Source organism: Sphaerodactylus townsendi, linkage group LG11, assembly GCF_021028975.2.
Source record: "Sphaerodactylus townsendi isolate TG3544 linkage group LG11, MPM_Stown_v2.3, whole genome shotgun sequence".
Lineage (NCBI taxonomy): Eukaryota > Metazoa > Chordata > Lepidosauria > Squamata > Sphaerodactylidae > Sphaerodactylus > Sphaerodactylus townsendi.
Genome location: NC_059435.1, coordinates 64,297,194 through 64,320,156, shown reverse-complemented (window position 1 = coordinate 64,320,156; position 22,963 = coordinate 64,297,194). Strand labels below are relative to the sequence as shown.

General features: G+C 43.4%; 1 protein-coding gene across 3 annotated transcripts in view; it reads left to right on the top strand.

The window, feature by feature from the left end:
- The window catches only part of LOC125441245 (phosphofructokinase, platelet), a 54,523-nt gene extending 32,359 nt beyond the window's left edge, over positions 1–22,164 (top strand). The window contains exons 8-23 of one of the 3 annotated variants that reach the window (XM_048511701.1): positions 212–307; positions 1,260–1,352; positions 2,588–2,713; positions 3,893–3,957; positions 4,361–4,430; positions 5,175–5,321; positions 8,523–8,593; positions 8,874–8,961; positions 11,051–11,203; positions 15,447–15,599; positions 17,455–17,619; positions 17,965–18,026; positions 18,516–18,627; positions 19,291–19,390; positions 20,600–20,705; positions 21,606–22,164. In XM_048511701.1, coding sequence (XP_048367658.1) covers positions 212–307; positions 1,260–1,352; positions 2,588–2,713; positions 3,893–3,957; positions 4,361–4,430; positions 5,175–5,321; positions 8,523–8,593; positions 8,874–8,961; positions 11,051–11,203; positions 15,447–15,599; positions 17,455–17,619; positions 17,965–18,026; positions 18,516–18,627; positions 19,291–19,390; positions 20,600–20,705; positions 21,606–21,744 — 1,746 coding nt within the window. In that variant the 3' untranslated portion in view covers positions 21,745–22,164. Of the gene's footprint in view, positions 1–211; positions 308–1,259; positions 1,353–2,587; positions 2,714–3,892; positions 3,958–4,360; positions 4,431–5,174; positions 5,322–8,522; positions 8,594–8,873; positions 8,962–11,050; positions 11,204–15,446; positions 15,600–17,454; positions 17,620–17,964; positions 18,027–18,515; positions 18,628–19,290; positions 19,391–20,228; positions 20,235–20,599; positions 20,706–21,605 lie in introns of all 3 variants that reach the window. The other 2 variants (XM_048511699.1, XM_048511700.1) reach the window with 2 other exon arrangements.
- The last annotated feature ends 799 nt before the right edge of the window (positions 22,165–22,963 follow it).

Here is a 22,963-nt window from a genome sequence, read left to right as displayed (position 1 = left end):
ACTTAACTCTGCTTTCAGACTCCTAGCATCAGTTAGTTTGAGTTCAGTTTGTGTTCATTTCAAAACAGCAGTTGGGTAGGGGCCAAGGGTTGATTTAAACAGAGATATAGTAGAAATTATTTTAAGACACTTTCTAAGTGCAACCAAAAATGATGTTCAACTCTTTGCTTGTGATGCTTAGTCAGATGTTTTTGTGTCTCTTTCTTCCTAGAACCGTGCACGAAAGAAAAGATTGAATATTATAATTGTAGCAGAAGGCGCCATTGATTGCCATAACAAAGCTATCACGTCAGAGCAAATTAAGGATGTAAGTCTCAAACTCCCAGCTACACAATTTACTGATGATACAGGTCCACCTCCTCTCATATTGTCCAGCCAGCCAGTTAAGATCCTCTTTTCAAGCCCCCTCTGCTGAGGTGAGGTGGGTGGAGACGGGTTGGATTTACATTCTTGAGCCCCTTCTGCACGTGCAAACTAATGCACTTTCTATCCACTTTCAAAGCACTTGGCAGCTGTGCAGAATAGTAAAATCCACTTACAAACAATTGTGAAAGTGGACTGAAAGTGCATTATTCTGCATGTGCGGAAGGGGCCTTGGTCTCGCGAAATAACCTGAATTATTTCGAAAAGCCTAAACTGAGAGGGGCAATTTTTTCATGGTCTATCTGGACAGAAAGGAACGTTCTTTCAGATCTAGAGTTGAGAGGCAGAGAATAACTTCAACAAGGAATGAGACAGGGCACCTTCCTCTACTCTTGGATCTGTTGCTATGCCTCCACATTCAGCAGTAGATATTTTTACCTCAGCTGTCTAAGATGTGTCATAGGCTTTTTAAAAAAATTGTTCCTCTCTTTGATTGCACAATTTCACCAAAATGTTTTATTTTTACTGTTATAGGAAATGTTGTTTCAGGCCAGAGACAAATTATCATTCTTTTTTTTTTTAAGTTAAGTTGGCATGTGACAGAACTCATGTCCTTTATTCCCGTTTTGGACAGGTTGAATTTTCAGCTTCATTGCCTGCAGTTCTTTAAATGTTTGGCTGCTTCCTGCCTAAGTGTAAGGAATTTAGGTCAGCATCCTTAGAACTAATGGGATTGGTGTGGATTCGAAATTATCATTAGCTCTATGTATGCTATGCATCCTTCAAAGTTTGCTAGGATTTTAATGCCTTGTTTTTGCACCGTAAGATGCTGGTGTGAAAACACCTGTTGTGATTTGCAAACCTTTCTTTAACCTGCACTTGGTTCTCTTCTGCAGCTTGTGGTGCAGCGGCTGGGATATGATACCCGTGTAACTATCCTTGGCCATGTTCAAAGAGGAGGCACCCCCTCTGCTTTTGATAGGATTTTGGTGAGTGAACGCAACCAATCGCTTTCAGTCCTCTGAAGGTTCTTATCTAAACTGCTGACTCCATAGATAAAAGAGACTGGAAGGAGTGTCTGTGGTACTGGGGTTTGACAACAGGACATTTTGGTCCAACTTTGTTCTAGATTTATGAGCACAGCTAGCAGCTCATCAGGGTATAGCATGTGACTCTTTCAAGATCAGTGGTTCTCGACCTTCCTAATGCCGCGACCCTTTAATACAGTTCCTTGTGTTGTGGTGACCTCCAACCCTAACATTTATCCATTTTACAGAGGGAGGCTTTCGCACTACAGAAGGGAGCTAAGGTCGACTCGGTTCCCTTCAGTGGGGGGCGATTCCAGGCTGTCCGCACAGCAACTGAGTTGGCCCCCTGGAACCGAGCTAAATGGGCGGGATCATCTTGGTGCCTGTTTCGCTCCTCGATTGTGATTGGCGCTTGTGTTACTGCGGGAGCGTTTTTTTTTACAGTTTTTACAGTTTACAGTTTACAGTTACATGCGCTTTCTGCCCGCCATGACTCTCCCGTTCTGCGCATGCCACAAAAGTGGCTTGTGATTGGTTGAACGGATGAGGTGTCGTTTCAATGCGTCCGACCTTCGAAGCGGTATCAACCTTGTTCCAGCAGAAAGGTGCAGTTCATAACTGTGACAGGGATGTCACAGTTCTGAGGGGTGGGAGGGAACTGAGACAAAACAACGTTGAGCTTGGTTGCAGTGGGGATTCACTGAGGCGAACCTAGGTAGAAACCAGTACAACTCTGTCAGTGTGGAAAGCCCCATGGAGAACACTGATGCAGAGAGTTTTAGGCGACCCCTGTTGAAGGGTCATTCGACCCCCCAAAGGGGTCCTGACCCCCAGGTTGAGAACCACTGCTTTGAAGGGTATATTTAGATTTACAAATACCATGGAAAGGGAGGCCTCGTAAGTCTAAAGAGAGTCTACTTGATCACTTGTGGAATTATATGCACGAGTATGATAAGTTCTTTGCTTTGTTGTAGGTTCCCCACCAGATTTTAAAGGAAACTCTGATATTGGTTTATAGTCGAGGAATCCCTGTCTTCCTGTTTCTTCATGAATTCTAATTTTATCAGGGTGATGTTAACAGCAAAAAAAAAAAAAGCCAGCAGTTCACTCATAGGTGTTGGAGTCCAAGTTGTCACGTTCTCATCAAAATATCGCTTGTACAATGAGAGACCTGTGAATGTCTGTCTTGTTTTCAGGCGAGCCGCATGGGTGTGGAAGCTGTCCTTGCCCTTCTAGAGGCTACACCTAAAACTCCAGCCTGTGTCGTGTCCCTGTCTGGAAACCAAGCTGTCCGCCTGCCCTTAATGGAGTGTGTGCAGATGGTGAGTTGTTGGCAGGGAGCCATTTTACTAGTTCATTGACACTATGCCATTGGTAGCAGTCCATGGACAGTTCTTGCTTAGAGCGCAGGGGGAGATATGGGCAAAAGGATCATCTTCCTTTGGCCCAGTGTACTCTAATCATGCCTTCAGTAGCAGTACTCAGTTTCCATCGTTGGCAATTATTTTTGTAATCCTTACAACATCACAGCATTCTGCTTATTATCTTGGTGGGGGTTTTCAGTGGAATCCTAAGAACACTTTCCCGGAAGCGAGCCCCAGTGAATAGATCTGAGTAGGATTATGAGACGACTTAACAAGGGTTGATCCCTTTCTGTCTTGACACACTTGTAGCTTTTCTTGAATGCAGTAGACGCTCCCTGTTCTGCACATACCAGAAATAGAGTCTAGCTATTAGTAAGCACTTTGTTGAAACAAATCATTCTGTATGGCACCATCCTGTAATGAATATCATAATACCAGGAATCCATTGAAAGACTTCCTTTCTCTGTAATAATTTCTGTTTCTAAATTATCCAATCTTTCTCAAATGCTGAATCCAGACAATTCACCTATAAAAGAATACAGTGAACATTAAATCGTATCTCCTATGAAAGCCTCAGAAAAATTTAATTTGCCTGTAACACAACCAAACAGTAATTGCAAGGCTGCACAGAGGAAGGCTGTTTAAAGTACCACTGAAGTCATTCAGATTTAAGCAGTCTAATCACATGGCCAAGATTGGTGCCACTAGCACCTGTTACCGTTTCTGAACTGCTTACGGTTTTGGGACCTGTAAGAAGGCATGATTTACTAATGTTTGAAAAGTGGGAGAAATGGGGCGCACCTTACTGGGAATGTGTAAACGCTTGCGCAAGTAGGGAAGTTTGAACTACTGAGCGCATTTTATTTTATTGACCTTTTTACTATGATCTCAGGCATGATTTCATTACTTCTGTTCTTCCAAAAATTCCAGGTAAATCACAAATAAACTGTCCAGATTCTGTGCATCTCTAGAGTCTGTTGTAGCTTTCTAATGACTCATATTGGCTTCTTTTATTAGAGTTAATCAAACGTTAATGTAACATTTGTGATAATGGATTTATTTTTGTGCTGGTCTTTGACTGCAATAAACGGTTCGTTCCTAATCTTTGAAAATCTATTCTTTGTTCAATTTCAAAAGACCCAAGAAGTACAGAAAGCCATGGATGGAAGAAAATTTCTGGAGGCTGTGCAGCTGCGTGGAAAGTATGATAGTGTTTTTCATGTGTGCTAGCCAAGACAATATTGTATTGCTTTCCAGTGGCCTATTTTTAAAATTTGTGTGAAGGTAAAGGAGTCCCCTGTACAAGCATTGGGTCATTACTGACGCAGGGGATGATGCAGAGGCGTAGCTGGGCCATACTGCGCCTGGTGCGCATTCTGCGTTTTCCGGTGTCCCGTCCCCACCCACCCCATTACCTTAGTTCAGACTGGAAAAAGCGGCCTGTTCACTTAAGGCTGAAAACGGCCTGGTGAGAACTACACTTCCCAGGAGACCATCACACTCCTATGGAGAACTCACAAAAATATACCTGGAGACTTCTTGCTTCTATTCCGTACAAATGAAACTGTACTTTTGATTAAATGTAACTGGCTTTTTTTTATATAGGAGTTTTGAGAATAACTTGAAAACTTACAAGCTGTTGTCCACCAAGAAATCAGCTGAAGAGCTTCCTAAGGTATGTATTGAATAAGGTCGCCAACTCCAGGTTGGAAAAAACCTGGAGATGTTGGGTATGATGCCTCAGAAGGGCAGGATTTGGGGAGGGACTTGAATGGGGTTAAAATGGCACAGAGTCCACCTTCAAAAGCAGCCATTTTTTCCCCAGGTGAATTGATTTATGTCACCTGGAGATCAGTTGTAATCTCAGGAGATCTCCAGCCATCATATCGTTTTGAATGACTGTCCAGTTGTCCGTGTCATTCCTAGCACCCATGGTATTTATGGCTTGCATTGCTTCTAAGTCAAAAACAAAGGACAGCAAAATATTCTGAATTTAGAAAAAAACCCAACCTACTCATGCAAACATGTGCTCTTATTGACTACTGTGGGTTTTCCGGGCAGTGTGGCTATGGTCTGGTAGTTTTTCCTTTCACATTTCCTATTTACGTTTTTCAAAATAATGTCTTGGTGGTTTCACTTGGCCTAATGTTTACATACAGGCAGAGGAACCCTGGCTTTAACAATATTATATGATCTGATTTTCATGCCATATGTACAAAATAGCTGGAGCTGCAGTCTGTTTGCAGTAGTGTTCTTGAAGTTTGAATCAAGTATGTTAAAAACCTCTCTTTTTTTACACTATAGCTTACTTTAAATCTTTCAGTCCAGAGTTGGCTGTCTTTTTCTGGTGTAATCATATTATTGTATCCTCCAAAGTGTGTTATGCACTTAAGGATATTTTTCTCTCCTTGTCTTGCAGAGTAACTTCAATGTAGCTGTTTTAAATGTAGGCGCTCCAGCAGCCGGGATGAACGCTGCTGTTCGCGCTGCCGTAAGAATTGGTATCACCGAAGGACATACCATGTTTGCTGTCACAGATGGATTTGAAGGCTTTTCCAAGGGGAAGGTTAGTAAATATTTTCTGTTCTATTTTTTCGTAATGTTTACGCTTTTTTGTACCTGCCATATCAAACTGTGAGCCACTTTAAAAGTTCCCCACCATTAAAATACAGTTTAATACAGGCAGATTTAAATGGATCATAAATCAGAAACCGCCTAGAGCCCTTTGTGGATGAGGCGGTCTACAAAATCTAATACATGAATGAATGAATGAATGAATGAATGAATGAATGAATGAATGAATGAATACATACATACATACATACATACATACATACATACATACATACATACATACATACATACATACGACCGCTGGAATATCATCTAAAACAATAGAATTTTGAGGGAGGCTCTTAAAAATTACTGACATTTCCTCAATAATTTTTTTTACGCATTCTTGGAAAACTAGGGACCCAAATGACTCGTGACTGTATTGTCCTGGCCACTAGAGGTCAGGCAGACCAGTTTTGTAAACTATCAAATGTGTAGGCTCCTAACTATTTGCAAGGCTGTTATAAACCATTTAAGTCTTTTTACTGCTCTCAATCCTGAATCATGTTTATTTGCACTTCAGCGGCTCTTTCTATGTTGTAAATACACCCTAAGTATTTTTCCAAGAGAAAGCCATGTTCATAAAAAGATTTTGCCTCTGGCATACCTCTTGAGAATGTTTTTCCATGTTATTTGTTCAGAGCACAACTTTCATGTGACCTTAGCAAGAGGCTATGTTTGGCCGTTTGCCTGCTTGAAAATAGCTGTGGGAGTGTAAAGTATCTGTAGATAAGGTGGGATAAGTAAACCATCATACAATGTTTTCTGTTCTAGCAGACTGATTTCTGTTCTCACATTAAGGAAATGTTTATGACATACATTATTATAGTATGCCTACATTTTATGTTTATAATTTGAAAAACTTCAAGCCCTCCTTCTCAACTACTTCAGCAGTTGGCCTAAATCCGGCAGGGAACACTTGTCTCCTTATCACATTGTGATACCTTCTGGAATTACAGAATTCCATTCCTTTCAGTAGATAGCTATGAAAAGATTAAATAAAAATTAAGGGAAACTGAAATGGCTCTCTAGTCAATACATGCTTTCACACTGCCATTTTCCCCCTATGTGTTGCCACTTAGAGTGGTAGTATATCACATGATGTGCAGAGGCGTTCCTCCTATTGGGCAAAGTGGGCAGTTGCCCAGGGCGCCTCCTTGTGGTGGGTGCCAAAAATGCAGGTTCGTTTGTGGGTTTTTGTATTTTCATTGTTTTTTTTCCATTTTGGCCTGCAGAGGGCACAGGTTTTAGGCTAGCAGCACCAAAATTTCAGGGATTTTTCGGGAGACTCTCCTGATGATATCACCCAGGTTTGGTGAGGTTTGGTTTAGGGAGTCCAAAGTTATGGACTCCTAAAGGTAGTGCCCCATCCCCCATTGTTTTCAATGGGAGCTAATAGGAGATGGGGGCTACACCTTTGAGGCTCCATAACTTTGGACCTCCTGAACCAAACTTCACCAAACCTGGTGAATCACCAAACCAGTAGGATCTCATGAATATACTCTGAAATTGCGCCCCTGAATGCAGGCACTTTCTAAATTTCCCCAGATTCTCCTTCTAAATCCACACCCTTCCTGCCAATGCTTGTTTTCTTTCTTTCTTTTATTATCTCAATGCCTAACAACAACAACAACAACAACAACAACAACAACAACAACAATAATAATAATAATAATAATAATAATAATAATAATAATAATAATAATAATAATAATAATAATAATAATAATAATCTGAGGTCCCCAGTTTAAACATTGAAAGTGATGCTGTTTCAGGGTGGGGGAGAATCCACCCCAAAATAGCATCACTTTCAATGTTGTTTAAACTGGGGGGCCCAGATTCTCCTTTTAAGGTGGATTTAAAAGGAGAATCTGGGCTCCACCATTGAAAATGATGCTGTTTGGGGGTGGATTCCAGCATAACTTGTTTAAACTAGGGAGCCCAGATTCTCCTTTTAAATCCACCTTAAAGGGAGAATCTGGGGTCCCCAGTTTAAATATTGAAAGGGATGCTGTTTCCCACAATTGGGGGGTCTGGATACAACACCATAAAATGTTTTCATAGCAGTAATAAAACATTTTGAAAGAATTTTGAAAATGTTTTCAAAAAAAATTATTTCTGCTGTGTGGCATGGCCCATTGCTGTGTTCAGATTTGTGAGTTGGGGCATGTTCTATAATGTGATGGTGACTTTGAAACGACCTAGTGGGAAAAAAATTTTGGTCACAGTGGGGGAGGGTGGCCACCCATGGGGGGGGCATCAAACTCAGGTTTTGCCCAGGGCTCCAGTTTCCCTAGGTACGCCACTGATGATGTGGGTATGTGGCACATGGTTAGTGCTCCTGTTCCTGGCGGGTTCTTTTACATTACAACATATAAAACCATTACACAGGAAAATCATTACATATCTATGGAAAACAGCACCAGAGCTCCCCCTCCAAAGTCAAGTGGACTTCAGAGATGGAGCCAGAAGTACAAAGCTGGACCCGGCAAGGCCAAGCGCAGCTTCCAGCTGTGGTCTCCATCTCTGAAGACCACATGGACTTTGAAGGCAGAGACTACAGTTAAAACCTGGACTGGCCAGGCTGAGCCCAAAATTGAACTGCAGGCTCAGCCTGGCTGGGTCCAGCATCATACTGCTGGCTCCGCTGTGAAGTCCACTTGACTTTGGAGGGGGAGCTTTGGGGCAAAGCCAGCAGTATAAAGCTGGACCTGACCAGGCTGAATCCACAGTTTGATGGTGCAGGCTTCACTCAGATGGACTTAGGAGGCGGAACCTGCAGTTTAAAACTGAAGACGAATTGTGTGGAGTGGAGTTCTTGGTGGAAAGTAGGCTAGGCAGCCAAAGGCACCCCCTTCAAATGCTCTGGTTGCCCCATCCTATGTACACCTCTGAGGGCTAAAACCATATTGAATAAAAAATACATGATTCTGGAAAGGTGCAATGAATGTATAGGGGAAATACACAGATTTGCACTTAGACACTAAACTGAAATTAAATGCAGCAGGAATACTGATCTGGTTACTGACTGAAGTTTGATTCTTCACAAAGCTAATCTTTGTGTCTGCTGCAGAAATGTCCACCATCTATTTGAAATAATTGTGCAGCATTTAGAAAATCATTTATTCTCTTTCTTTTTGGCTTCAAATTACAGATCAAGGAAATCACCTGGGGTGATGTTGGGGGCTGGACTGGCCAAGGAGGCTCAATTCTCGGCACCAAACGGTAATGTAAAAATATTGTATAATGTATCCTTCAGCAAACTGAACAAGCAGGGGTTAACATTTATATATTGGCCTGTAATTTACTGCGTTGAAATCTATACGGACTTGATGTTATAGCAGATGAAAAGAAAAGTGTGACATCACTGAACATTGTATGGGTTATTTGGTATTAACTCTCAAAGTGTTGTCAACATTACGATTTTGAAAAACAACAACAACAACAAAGTCTTGCTTTAATCATAATTGTGACTGAGTGTGTCTTCTCCCCTCTGATATTTTAGCACACTCCCTGGAAAATATTTGAAGGATATCGCAGAACAGATGAATTTTAATAACATAAATGCCCTCCTAATTGTAGGCGGATTTGAGGTACGCCATTTTTGCTTCGTTTCCTCTGTCGTGTCTTTGTTGGCAAAACCATAGAAAGAATTCCGACATCAACAATGTTTGGTGAGGTCAGGAACTTACGCAAAGATTCACCTGTAAAACCCCCAAAAGACTTCGGTGGAAACCTAATCTCTTTGTCATTCACGTCCTACCATGTGAAATATTGCGTAGAAACAGGTGGTAGAATTGTAACTGGAATAATTCCGAGCAGACTTTCAGTCACACCCAGTTCTGAGCTGTAGCTGTGGCAGCATTAGCTACTGTTTGGCCAGCGACAGCTATAGTAGTAACCTTTGCCAGGCAAGTGGAGCAGAGCTAAATGCTTCTGTTCAACTGGCCTTTAAATGGAACGTCCTCCTTCCTCCAGCTCCTGTTGGCCCAAAACTAGCATTGGGGATTTCATTGGATTTCTTTGGAAACCAACCTTTTGGGTAGTACAGAAGTCAGTATAAATTTCCACTCATCCTTGAACTGAAATATCTGCTTGAGAAACCTCATTTTCCATGGAGGAAGTTGACCAAAGTGCTGAGATATTGATATAAATTGGTACAACACGCCAGACTAGCAGAGATGGGACTGCTGCCAGTGCTGAAGCAAAGGAGAATCCGAACCCCCTTGGCCAGCAGTGCTGGAAGCTTAGCCCCGGCCACTTCTGCACTTCAGAACACAGCGCTGGGCTGAACACAAGCCAAGTATTGAAGTGAGTCCTGGCTTTTTTAAGGGGAACTGCCCAAAACTGTGCAACTGGGGACATAAATGGAAAGGATAAGTTTGGACGCTTGGAGAAATGGAGGGGCAACAGGAAGAAGAACTTCCTTCTGATCCTATCTCTGTGCTTCTTCAGAACATCTGAAGTGACATTCACTCCTCCCTCCATGTACGTGCCCATTGAAAGGATGATTGTGTACTTCTCATTGTTCTGAACCAGAGCTCTCAAGGGGTTCCCTGTTCTCTCTGCCTTCTCCCCAAAGCCTGATGTTATTCTAGCTCCAGGGGTAGCCAACCTATGGTGCTCCAGATGTTCATGGATTACAACTCCCATCAGCCCCTGCCAGCATGGCCAATTGGCCATGCTGGCAGGGGCTGATGGGAATTGTAGTACATGAACATCTGGAGTGCCATAGGTTGGCCACCCCTGTACACTGTATGCAAAGATAGTATTCTACCCCAGGAGCTCCGTAAAAGTCTTGAAAATTCTTCTAGCAGGTCAATGCCAGACAATGTCTGCAGGTGCCGAATCTGTTGTACTAACTGTGGATGCAGTCCACAAATAGTGCCCTGTAGAACTGCAGACTGTGCCCAGAATCACTGGTGTAAGGGTGCCAATTTCAGAAGCAGTAGTACATTTGTTGTGCCCTGTGATTCCACCCTTCGAGATGCCACTTAGAAAAACGAATCATACATAATTGGCTCATAAGAATTTTCCCATAAGAATTAGACATGGCCAAAAGCTACATTCCTGTTCAGGAAACCCAGTCCCACGTTTAAATGATGGCTTTCCTGAACATGAGGTTCTTAATCCAGGACAACCACTGTTAAAAGACTAATGTGATCATATATGAATGGAAAAAGTGACTTTACATGTTAGTGGTGTTGTATTACTGTCCAGAAGGATATTTACAAGTTTAGTAATAACAGTTGATGTTGGATGTATTTTTCGTGTCTCCGTTTTATGTATTGTGTTTCATGTAAGGCGTTCTTCTAGTGCCCCTCTGTGGCAAGAAACTGACAATAGTTTTTAGGAACGTTGGGAGTGGCTTGAGAGAAGGCTTGCTTCCCGTAGAGTTCACACATACTTATTTTGTCCCACTTTCAATCCCTCTGGTCAATGAAACATTGCAGGTTTTTGAAACAATACTAAAAACCTGTTTAACCAGAAGAAAACCCATGAGAAACAACCCTTCTTTTGAACTCTCAAGGGAGGAAAAAGGCTATTGTCTGTTTCCAGCCAATGCATGTGTGTCATGGTAGCCAAATATCTGTGCCCGATCCTCATCTGTATTGCTACAATTTAAACCTTGTCCTCTGTTTATTCCCTTCTAATTCTGCATACTCATCACATGCCCACCAGGCCTACCTGGGACTTTTGGAACTCTCTGCTGCCCGGGAGACCTATGAAGAGTTCTGTATTCCCATGGTTATGGTTCCTGCAACTGTATCCAACAATATACCGGGTTCTGATTTGAGCATTGGTGCAGACACTGCTTTGAACACTATTACTGATGTAAGTTTCTCCTCACCTGAGTGCATGTTTACTAACACGGTCACCTGGATTTCTTTTGAACATGGGCAGAGCCGGAGACTTTATTGGACCAGAGACCCCCATACCAAGACCACAGTGCATCCAGGTGTAAATAACCTGCCTGCACAGATGTGGACACAGAAAATATATATGATCAGCCAATGCGCTGAATATCTCACAACTTGAGAGATAAAAGTTAAGTTAGTTAGCCATCACACACCAACTTTAGGGCCAAACTAGATGAGACGGGGATAGGTCCACAGTATAAATATGTTCTCCCATTCATGTCTTAAGGAGAGGATGGAAGTACGTGTGTTTTCCAACACAAATGAAGCATATAAGCAAGGAGAATGAAATGCTGCTGCCTTCCCTGCCCTTCCTTGTTGCAAAGGCCCCTTCCGCACATGCAAAATAATGCTTTTTCAAACCACTTTCACAACTGTTTGCAAGTGGATTTTGCCATTCCGCACAGCTTCAAAGAGCATTGAAAGCAGTTTGAAAGTGCATTATTCTGCATGTGCGGAATGAGCCAAAGTTTTGCAAAGTATTGTTTCCAGCACTTTCCTTCCAGTCTAGCTCACTCCTGTCCAGTATCAGAACTGGGCACCAAGGAAATAACTGAATATTAGAGATTCCAATACAACAAATTGTTGGCCAACACCAGGCTTAGTTCCTCTCCATAAGCTCTAGGTATTTTTTTTTTAGAAAACAAAATATAAATACACAAAAGTATAAACGCGCATCACATCTGAAATTTTCCTTCTGATGTTATCCCTGGCAGGACACAGAACATGTGTCAAGAATGTAGCAATCTTCTTAGTACATACCGTAACATGCACGTGACATTTGTTTCCAGTCCTGGTCCATAATGTTCTCTGCCTTCATTTTTAAAGGAGAACTAAGGAGATGCTTTTCTGAGTGTGCCTTTGCTTCCTTAGCTATATTTCCTGCTTTTTAGATTTCATTTAACTTCCGTAACTCGCACTTGTAGCCTTTAGTGCTTAGACAAGACTTTGTTTTTTGGCATTAAGCTTAGATTGCAGCTATGCCAGCTGATAGCATCTAGATTTCTAGTTGCACCATCCTAAAATGGCTGTTGCTTTGCAGTTATGGGAGTTTTTGCGACTGTTTTTATTCATTTTGCTTAGATCGGGAACACTAGAATTCCTTCAGGGCTTATCACGGGGTCCTCAATAGGAAGACCAGTTAATGGAGGACAAGTTCTTCCAAAAGATGGCTTTCACCTCACTACCATTAGCAGCCGTGGGGGATGCATGCTAGGGTTTACTGTCCGTTCGCAGTAGGCCTGGCTAAGATCACGTGTGAACTGAACATGTGCTCGGAAAGCTGCCTCAAAATGCTGTACAACTGGGAAAAGGTTCCACAACCAATACAAACCAGTTCCTTGTCAGGCATGTTGCATGAGAAAAGGTATCTCAAGGATAGGAAATTTGGAAAGCGCTGGTTGAGGCATTGTTTTCAGATTGTGTAATTCAAAGTGTATTTGAAACTTTTTTTAAAAAAAAGAATTCCACTACATTTTCTTCAATGCTCTTGCAAGCAAAATTAAAATGCAAGTAGTCTGTCAAATAACTTGTAGTTATTCTGAGTTAATGTGAAAAGCTTTAGATAGGAATTCTGAAGGAAATGTAAAGTACTTGCTCGTGGAATGGATACAAACACATTTCCCAGACCTATGACGAACTTCCGTGATTGTAAGTACGTGAGTGCAGGCTTTCTCTATCTACTACTGTCATAGTTTTGTTAGTAAATACAGTGAAAACTATTTATAGGGGTGAGCCAGTGTGCCATAGTTGATGTAGCATTAGCCTAGGGAGATTTGAATTTAAATCCTCATTCAGCCATGAAGTAATCACTGGTTTACTCTGAACCAATCTGTCCAGAGACTGGGCTGCTTCCCAGCACCCAACAACCCACTCCACCCTCCTCCCAGACACAGATGCTCACCCAGGGACTGCAGAACACCCCACAACTGGCAGCCCTGCCCTCGGGCAAACCAGCAAAAGCAGGAATCTCCAGGAAGCCAGAAGTTGAGAGAAACTGCAGAGAACTGGCAGAAGGGTCTGAGCAACAGGAGCAAGCCTCGGCAGTTCCAGGGAGAAAGGTGGGGCCAGCACAGCCCCAGCCAAGCTGCAATCAGCAGCCTTCAGCAGTCTCAGAGAGTGGGGCGAAGTTGGCACAGCCTCAGCCAGGCTGCAATCAAAAGGAAGGGCCAGGAAAGCAGAAGAGCCAATCCCAGGCTGGCAGGACTTGACAGACAGCCTACCAGCCACTAGTAGGCTAGAGCAGGGGACTCTGAGAGGGATGGGAATCTCCTGAGAGGGATAAAAGGGTGGCAAAGGGGACTGCCAGGGGGTTATTGTTGGGCAGGTAGGGAAAGAATGAGAAGGATGTGATGTATGGAGTATGGCTTGATGTAGCAGGAGTGCTGTTAACTGCCTGACCTACAGTAAAGAATATGAAAAGGAAGTCAGAGTCATGTCTTCAGTGACCCTGAAGGGAGCCCAGCTTCTATGTGGCCAAGGTGGCCTACCCTGAAGGGGGTGCTCACACAGTAATTGTCTTTAGATCTCACCCAAGAGATTAAACTGAACTACTTTTGTACGTTGAGTTTCTTAGAAAAGGCAGAAGACAGGCTTTTTTCCACTTAAAAATGCTGGTTTAAGATTTTTCTTTTCAATTGACTGTCAACTTCACTGGATGCAAGAGAGCTGGTTTGCACACCATGCAGGGAGAATTCCGCACCGTAACACTGTACATTGGTACCATTTTTGACCAAGGCATTTTAAAAAAAATACTTCTCTCTTTTTTTAAAAGTCTGTGTACAGAAAGCTAGTAAGTCAAGTATGCTGAATCTCTCACCAACGTGCTAGCTTTGTGTACGCACGTTGGGGTTTTATGAGGGAGCAATTTACACGTATGGAAATAGCATTCAGAATCTTAGCACCTCATTCTGCCATAGGCAGAACAACTTATTTTATGAACGAATAGGGACTTTGGAGAATTTCCCTAATTCTGAGCATACTAATCCATTGAATACTAATCCATATATGCCACCCAGGGTCTGTGTTGGAAACAGGGTTGTATCACCCTAGGGACATGGGGACACCCATGTCCCCAGGTGCTCGCTTTTCGGTCATGTTGGGGGTGGAGTGCCGGACGCCCCTGGCCAGACTTAATGGCATGTGCCTGAGCTGCCCATCACGGTGCTGCACCGCCCTCCTGACCTCCCTTTAGGCTGGCTTCTGCCCTCCTCAGGCCCTGGGGAGAGCAGGAGCCAGCCTCCAGGGATGCACCGGCGGGCAGTGCTCTGCAGTGGGCAGCAGGAGCTGGCCTCCAGAAATATGGGGCGGGGCTTTGCGGCAGATGGGGGCGGGGGGTGCCCAGAGGAGGTGTTGTCCCCGGGTGTCATTCCCCCCCCCCCCAATACACCTCTGGTTGGAAATCCTGTTAATGCAACCCAACACATACTGTGAGTGGGTGGATAACCTCTGTGCCCAACGCTGACCTTTCAAACAAAGGCATTCTACCAAATATTGCGACTAACAGGCATCAACATATCTGCCTACTGGGGTCCCTGTCCCTTGTTCTCTCGTCAGAACCTCCATCCCTCTACTGATTATATTGGTCTGAGTTTTGAGGTCGGTAGAATAAGCAGAGAAACATAAATTCTTTCTGCCTGCTCCGAAGCCCCCGTGTCATTTGACACACCGCCTTCTAGAATTGTCTGGAGAGCGTAAAACCTCTCGAAGTGCGACTTCACTACAAATGAGGACAACCTAGTAAGCCACCTGCAAGAACTGAGGATGCCACAGCCGTTAGTATTGTATATTTCTGCTCCTAGTGTACTCCTTTTCACACTACGTTTGGACCACAGGATCCGCTAAATTCAGTTAGGTTCTTGAAACAGTTCTCTTGCAGCACTTTCCCTTATTTTCTCCAATAATCTGTTTCAATGACTCCTCCTTCCAGTTGATTCCTCTTTCAGCTAACTTCTGTTGAAATTTCTTCTGCACCAGCGCAAAATCAGTGAGCCGCTCTGGGGTTATGTGAAGGGGGAAAATCCCCTTTATGACATTGGCACCACTGGAAACTCTCTCCCTTCCCCTGCCGCACTCCAGGAGGCACTAGCAGAATGCCTAACAATTGTGCCAAGCAAGGACACAAAGCAAGTTGTTCATCATTCCTTGTACCACTGCTTCAGGCCTATGAGAGCGGCTTGCAGATACTTGAAGCGCGATCCACTTTTGAGGAGTTTTGCGTCCCTATATGCGTGCTGCCTGCTACTATTAGCAACAATGTGCCAGGCACCGACCTCAGTATTGGTGCTGACACCTCTCTGAATATCATTGTGGAGGTAAGATAGCTCAAAGAAATGCTAAGTTTCCAAGGTGCCTCGATGCCAGGGAATCTGCCTGTTCAAAATGACGCCCGCTCAGAAGCCTTTACTTCATGTGGTTAATAGCCTGCGGTTAATCAACATGATTGCAGATCAGTATCTGGAATTGTGGACTGTGAAGACCACCTTGAAACTTAGGCTCATTCCACACATGCAGAATAATGCACTTTCAAACTGCTTTCAGTGCTCTTTGAAGCTGTGCAGAATGGCCAAATCCACTTGCAAACAGTTGTGAAAGTGGTTTGAAAACGCATTATTTTGCGTGTGTGGAAGGGGCCTTACACACAGACTCATCCCTATTGTCAAATTTCCCTGGCGGATTAGATTATGAAGTCTAGGAGATTTAACAAGCAAAGTGCTGCAAACCAGAGGCATTTGCAGGGTAAGAGATAGAATTGTCAAATAATACTCATTTGGAACATTTGCAGTGTGGCCTCTTGGTCCTCCCTGATGTCCTTTTAAAAAACATTTTTGGTGGATATTGACCCCAACAGGGAGGCTGCAGTGGGCAAAGCAGTTCTTCCGCTGTTATAGTCAAATAGACAGCCTCGTGCCCACTGCCAAGTTACTTCAACCTGCTACGCTCCACTGTGGGACTGCACAGAATACCCACGAAGACGAAACACAGAGCTACACTTATCTGTAACTGTAGTTCATCGAGTGGGTTTCTGTCCAGACACACTCCTCTCCCTCCCATCACATGACCATTTGGGCAGGAATCCTCCCTCCCAAAGGGGAGGGAAGGGGGAGTGAGTGTTCTTCAGAACTGCAGAGCAGACAGAAAGCTTGCAGATCCTTCCATGGCTGGCCTGCACAAGCCCAGTCCCAATGTGTGTCTGCACAGAAACCCACTACTGTCACAAGTAAGAGCAATTCTGTTTTTCTCAGCAGTGTCCAGAAGCACTGGATGGCTTTTTTGTTTAGGCAGGCTTTTATAGACAAAGATAAGGTCCAGAGGAGGGTGACCAAAATGGTAAAAGGTCTGGAATCCATGCCCTACGAGGAGAGACTTAGGGAGCTGGGCTTATTTAGTTTGATGAAAAGAAAGTTAAGAACTGACATGATAGCAATGTTTAGATATTTGAAGGGATGTCATGTTGCTGAGGGAGCAAGCTTATTTTCTGCTTCTCCAGAGACTAGGACCAGGAGTAATGGGTTAAAGGTGAAGGAAAAGAGATTCCACCAAAACATCAGGAAAAACTTCCTGACAGGCTGTTCGACAGTGGAATGCACTACCTCAAAGTGTGGTGGAGTCTCCTTCTTTGGAGGTTTTTAAAGAGAGGCTGGATGGCCATCTGTCAGGAGTGCTTTGATTGTGTGTTCCTGCATTGCAGGGGGTTGGAATTGATGGCCCTTGGGGTCTCTTCCAACTCTATGATTCTGTGATAAGACCAGTAAGACCACAAGAGGAATAGCTTTAGATCGTACGCTGTTTTACTGGAGTGCCCTTTGACTTATTTTCAGCTCTCTTGCAGCTGTGCCTTCGCCACTGGAGGTCAGACCATGTTTTTCTGTTAGTCTTTAAAAAAATAAACTCAGGAATAAGAGTTGAAAGCATAACTGTTTTATCAAAATGGCTGATGCCAGATTAATTTTTTTAAAAAAAGTTTTGTTCAGATTCATTTATTTAATATCGCAGATACCGTGTGGAGAAGAAGTTGTATTTTCGTTCAATTAGTCTTAGGTTTTATGATGCATGATTGCTATGGCTGTGAGAAGCTGAAAAGGCATGCGCCCAGCAGATTATAAAACAATACCATTCAGGGGGTGAGAATTGGGTTTGTTAGTCACTAAATGGCCTGTCCTTCACTAGACCTGTGACCGAATCAAATTGTCAGCAAGTGGGACCAAACGTCGTGTGTTCATCATTGAGACCATGGGTGGCTACTGCGGGTACCTGGCGAATATGGGGGGCCTGGCTGCAGGGGCCGATGCTGCGTACGTCTTTGAAGAGAAGTTCGATATCCGGGAGCTGCAGGTACGCAGAACCCATATCTTGCCCACCAAAGTTTAAATACAATGTTTGTGCCACAAGAGGATTAAACCTGAAATGCCGAGGGTGGGATTGTGGGAGGGGTCTTTGTAATATGCAAGTTAAATTAATCTGCTCCTCAGGACTAGACCCAACAAGGCAAAAGCCAACCTGCCTGTGATCTTCCATCTCTAGACATAGATTACTGTAAAAGAGGGGCATAGGCTTGAATTACGAATAAAGGCATAAATTTGGTAATAAGAGTGAATACCGCTTAGGAATGTTCACGAAGCAAAGGTTAGCAATGGGTAATCCCTCATGACGTGACTTGAGAAAAATGCTTGTTTATAGGCCAATGTGGAACATCTGACTGAGAAGATGAAAACCAGTATTCAGCGTGGGTTGGTGCTAAGGTAAGTCAATTGTTTAGTGAATATGCCATAAAATCAAGTATAGAGTTGCTAGAGCAAATGGTAAAGAGTGAGGAATAGTGGAGGACCATTTTCATAGGATAGGGAGTACATTTGAGTTCAGTGAGGGAACCAATGCTTTCCCCTAGGTTCAGCCCCAGGAACGAACAGTTAAATTAGACTAGGGAACAGGGCAGGGAAAGACTCTGGTCACCAGAGACCCCAGAGAGTACTGCCAGTCAGAATTAACAATCCTGGGTTCAATGGGATGATGGTCTCACACTATATAAGTTAGCTGGCAGCTGGACATGCTCATATGCCTCCTGTATGACAACTCTAACATAGTCGTCCCCACCCAACAAGTAAGAGTTCTATTCATGTTTTGAAAGAGAGATGCTATAGGGAGTTGTATGGAATCAAACAATACTTCAGCCTTTTGTCAAGAATTTCTCTCATAAAATCACAGGAAGCTTTCTCTGTCGTTTAATACAGGAATGAAAACTGCAGCGTGAATTACACCACTGATTTCATTTACCAGCTGTATTCTGAGGAAGGGCAAGGAGTCTTTGACTGTCGAAAGAATGTCCTCGGCCACATGCAGCAGGTAATTTTCCGTGCCATGGAGACTATAAACTGACCAAGCTGTGGCGACAGACACATGAAAGCTTCCACATGTATAACTATTGCTACCTTGGAACCCACACAGCTATCAAAGGCTGCAGCAGAGGAAGGTTCAGTCCTGGATGTATTTTTGCAGCACCTAGGTGGATACTGTGACTGAAACTGCACATAGCATGACAAATTAGGGCACCTCATGGCCTTATATAGGGACATTACAATATTGGCTATTTGCAGTCTCTTTCCTAATAGTCCTCAGAATAATCTTCACCTCGTTTGCTGCTGCCTCAGGTGGAGTCCACATTTCATTGAGCTATCCACTGTAACCTCAAGATCTTTCAATCTCAGTGAGTTCAGGCCCCATCATCATACTTAAGTCAGAACAAATGTTCCAGGGTGTATTACCTTACACCTCACCCACATCATACTTGATTTGCCCCATTGTTGCCCCCTCACCCAGTTTAGAGATGTTCTCCTGTAGCTTTTCACAATCTACTTCGGCTTTGACCCCCTTAAAGAAGGCAAGGACCGTTCTCTCTTTTGCAGCCTACCTTTGACAACCAAGAACAACTCACATGTTACCCCATGTGTAGATTTTGACTTTTGGAACCAGAATTCCATCTGAGTATCTAACTGCTGAATTTCACAGGGTGGCGCCCCTTCTCCCTTTGATCGAAACTTTGGGACAAAAATTGCTGCCAAGGCTGTGCTGTGGATCTCGAAGAAGCTGAAAGAATCCCAACAAAAAGGTGAGCAACTGTGAGCATGTCCTTGGATGCTAATCCAGATGCATGACTCAGCTAGGACCTCCCTAAAAGGAAAAAAAGATGTCAGGTGACTGGGAACCGCTTTGTTGTCATGAACACCCCCTGGGCCTTTTGCTGTATAAGTTTCATCGGGGAGATCAGAGCTCCTTTTTTGCAGAATCTTTTCACAAAAATTGAGTTCTATTGGAACTCCAGTGTGGAAAGGTTCAGCAAAAGGAACTGTAATCCCCGATGTCAAAAGGGTTGTACATGACAATAAAGCGCTCACCAGTCACCTTGCATCTTTCCCCCCTTTGTTTGGTTTGTCGGGACGTTGTTTGGTATAGGCCTGTTTTCCTTCTCTTTGGGATTTTCAACAGTAATTGAGGCTGCCAGTTCAAAATACTGAATCAGTTGTCTTTTACACATACAAGCAAAAAATTATCGCAGGTGAAACGTCAGGAGAAAATGCTACTGGAACATGGAAACCCCACAATGCGTCCCAAAATTATTTCTAATGCAGGGGTGGTTGGTTTTTTTTTTACCTTCTTGCAACTTGACCAATCTTTTCATTTTCTAAGGAAAGCTAGATCTACAATCCTTAGACCAGCTTTCTTGTGTGTAGATCCCATTGGGCTGTAGTGGGTGTGGACTGCTCACGTTCTAAAACAGTTAAACATATTGTTATATCCTGCAATCATTTTGGTTGCTGCTACTTGGTAATTTCTCATCTGAGTGCTGAAGTCTGTCCTGCATAATCTGTAAATGTGCAATAATTCAAAGTTTCTTATTTACAAATATTTTGTCTCTTGCTTTCTTGGCGGCTGCCTGGGAATCACAGAGGGAGGTAATGTAGTTCTATTTTTTAAAAAAGAGGTTATCCTTTTATATGGTAGAGTTTTACTTCCTTCTTTACATTTTAATGCCACTCAGGTAGTGTTGAGAAGTATTCCAATAAGAACTGAAAGTTAAATGTGGCCACTGATGTAAATGTCCCATCTCTTTGTGAAAATGAGTACACCACGCAAGTTTCACACACAAAGTTTTGCCCTCCCCAATACTATTCTAGTCAGCAATTCATGTCAAGCTCATGCCTACTGTAGTATTTAAAGATCTAAACATATAACAGGGATTTATTATTAGTGTTTAACTATATTTGCACACTATTTTCTTGCAACTTTTGTACAGTTAAGAGAAAACTTTTTTTTTAAGGCAAAATATATAACAACAACGAGGACACCGTCTGCCTCCTGGGCATGCGACGACGGAATCTTATTTTCCAGCCTGTGGGCCAGCTGAGAGATGAAACAGACTTCGAGTAAGTAAAATGCTGAAAACAACACTGACATCAGTGGTCAGATTACCATAGAAATTGATTAGAGTTGCGCACAGGCTGGCAGTTGGGAAGCTACCATTGGGCCTGATGTTTAGAATCATAAAATCATGGAGTTGGAAGAGACCCCAAGGGCCCTCGAATCCAATCCCCTGCCATGCAGGAACACACAATCAAAGCACTCCTGACATATGTTCACCCAGCTTGTTTAAAACCCTCCAAAGGAGACTCCACCACTCTCCAAGGTAGTGAATTCCACTGTCGAACGGCCCTGACGGTCAGGAAGTTCTTCCTGATGTTTAGGTGGAATCTCTTTTCCTTCACCTTGAATCCATTACTCCATGTCCTAGTCTCTGAGGCAGCAGAAAACAAGCTTGTTCCCTCTTCGACATGGCATCCCTTCAAAGATTTAAACATGGCTATCGTGTCCCCTCTTAACCTACGCTTCTCCAGACTAAACATCCCGCCTACAAGATGTTTTCCTGCCTTAAAGACCAAGAGGATCTCCGGAATATCAGTTTTTGAGAGTCGAAGAGCCTTTAGTTGCCTCTGATGAAGGGAGCTTTGACTTTCAAAAGCTGGTAGACTTGCTCTTGTACAGCAGACTGGCATGGCTATCCATCTGAAACTTCAACATTTAAGACACTTCTTAACTCAGAACAGTAGGACTGGCAACTCTGGTGGGACCACCCACATACAGTTTATTTATTTATTCTTTAGATTTTTATACCGCCCTATCCCCAAGGGGCTCCGGGCGGTGCAGTCCTTTCAAGCAGCTGGTTTCTGCTGAACTCAAATCGTCCTTGTGTATCAAAGTTAGTCAGCAAACTCAAGGCCACTGGAAGGTTAAAATGCGAGTGACAGCTTTTGTTTGGCCCCCAACAGGCATCGGATTCCCAAGGAACAGTGGTGGTTGAAGCTCCGTCCCTTGATGAAAATCTTGGCCAAATACAAGACCAGCTATGATGTTTCAGATTCCGGCCAGCTAGAGCACGTGCGCAGACCCAAACCCGCAGAAGCCTGAGCTGATGACCAAGGAGTCATAGCACTGAAGTTGTCATTGCTCTCCGTTGTGTGTCCACAAGGCTTTAGAGTACTCGTTACAGCTTCTTTTTGTAACATCTAAGTTATTGTACCAGCACTTTATGTGGGGAAAAAAACAGTTGTGTGTCACAGATATTTTCTACCAGGCTTTGTCTTAGGCTTCTATACACACACAACAACAACTAGCGCCTAATGACCCAGCTACCAATGTGATCCTTACCAGTAACCTGTGCAAAACCGGTCTATGCACTCAGTTTGATGTTATTCTCTCTTGCACTTTTACCAGAGATAGTGTTTACACTCAATGAACATATTACAGAGGCTTAGTTTTGTGTCAAATTAAATGATAAAAAATTATATGTATACCCCAAGTGGAATAAAATACTGGATTGCAAAATAAGGGTTGGGACCCATCTGTGATACAAACTACACGAAATGTCTGCAACAGCCTGATCGCCTCTCCTCCCCTCAGCTGAATAACTCAATCACCCCACACTGTGCTATAGACAGAAACACATCGTACCAGGAAGCGCCTCTGAAGATGCCAGCCATAGATGTAGGTGAAACATTAGGAGCAGAAACTCCCAAACCGTGGCCGCACAGAGCTGGAAAAACCACAATAGCCAATTAAGCTTCAACCAGTGCACTCCTGTGCAGAGTTATTCTAATCCAGGGGTTTGCAATCTGCGGATCTCCAGATGTTCATGGACTACAATTCCCATCAGCCCCTGCCACCATGGACAATTGGCCATGGTGGCAGGGGCTGATAGGAATTATAGTCCATGAACTTCTGGAGAGTCGCCGGTTGCAGACCCCTGCTCTAGTCTAGGTCCATTGAAATCCATGGGTATAGATTGGAGTAACTCTGCATAGGCTTGCACTGAATGTCTTGTTCAAGCAGGTTAGCATAGCTGCCTTTTCCACACACATTCTGATAGAGAGAAAAGGATTCGAAGAGTCCCAGAATTAATGGTGAGTTCCCATTCTATCCTCAGGCAGTGCTATCTGAATAAAATGCTCATGTTCTATGAGCCACATCTTAACAGTCAGTGTAGAATACAAGCAGTTGCAGGAATACGATACAGCAGTGGTGGCGAACCTTTGGCACCCCAGATGTTATAGACTACAATTCCCATCAGCCCCTGCCAGCATGGCCAATTGGTCATGCTGGAAGGGGCTGATGGGAATTGTAGTCCATA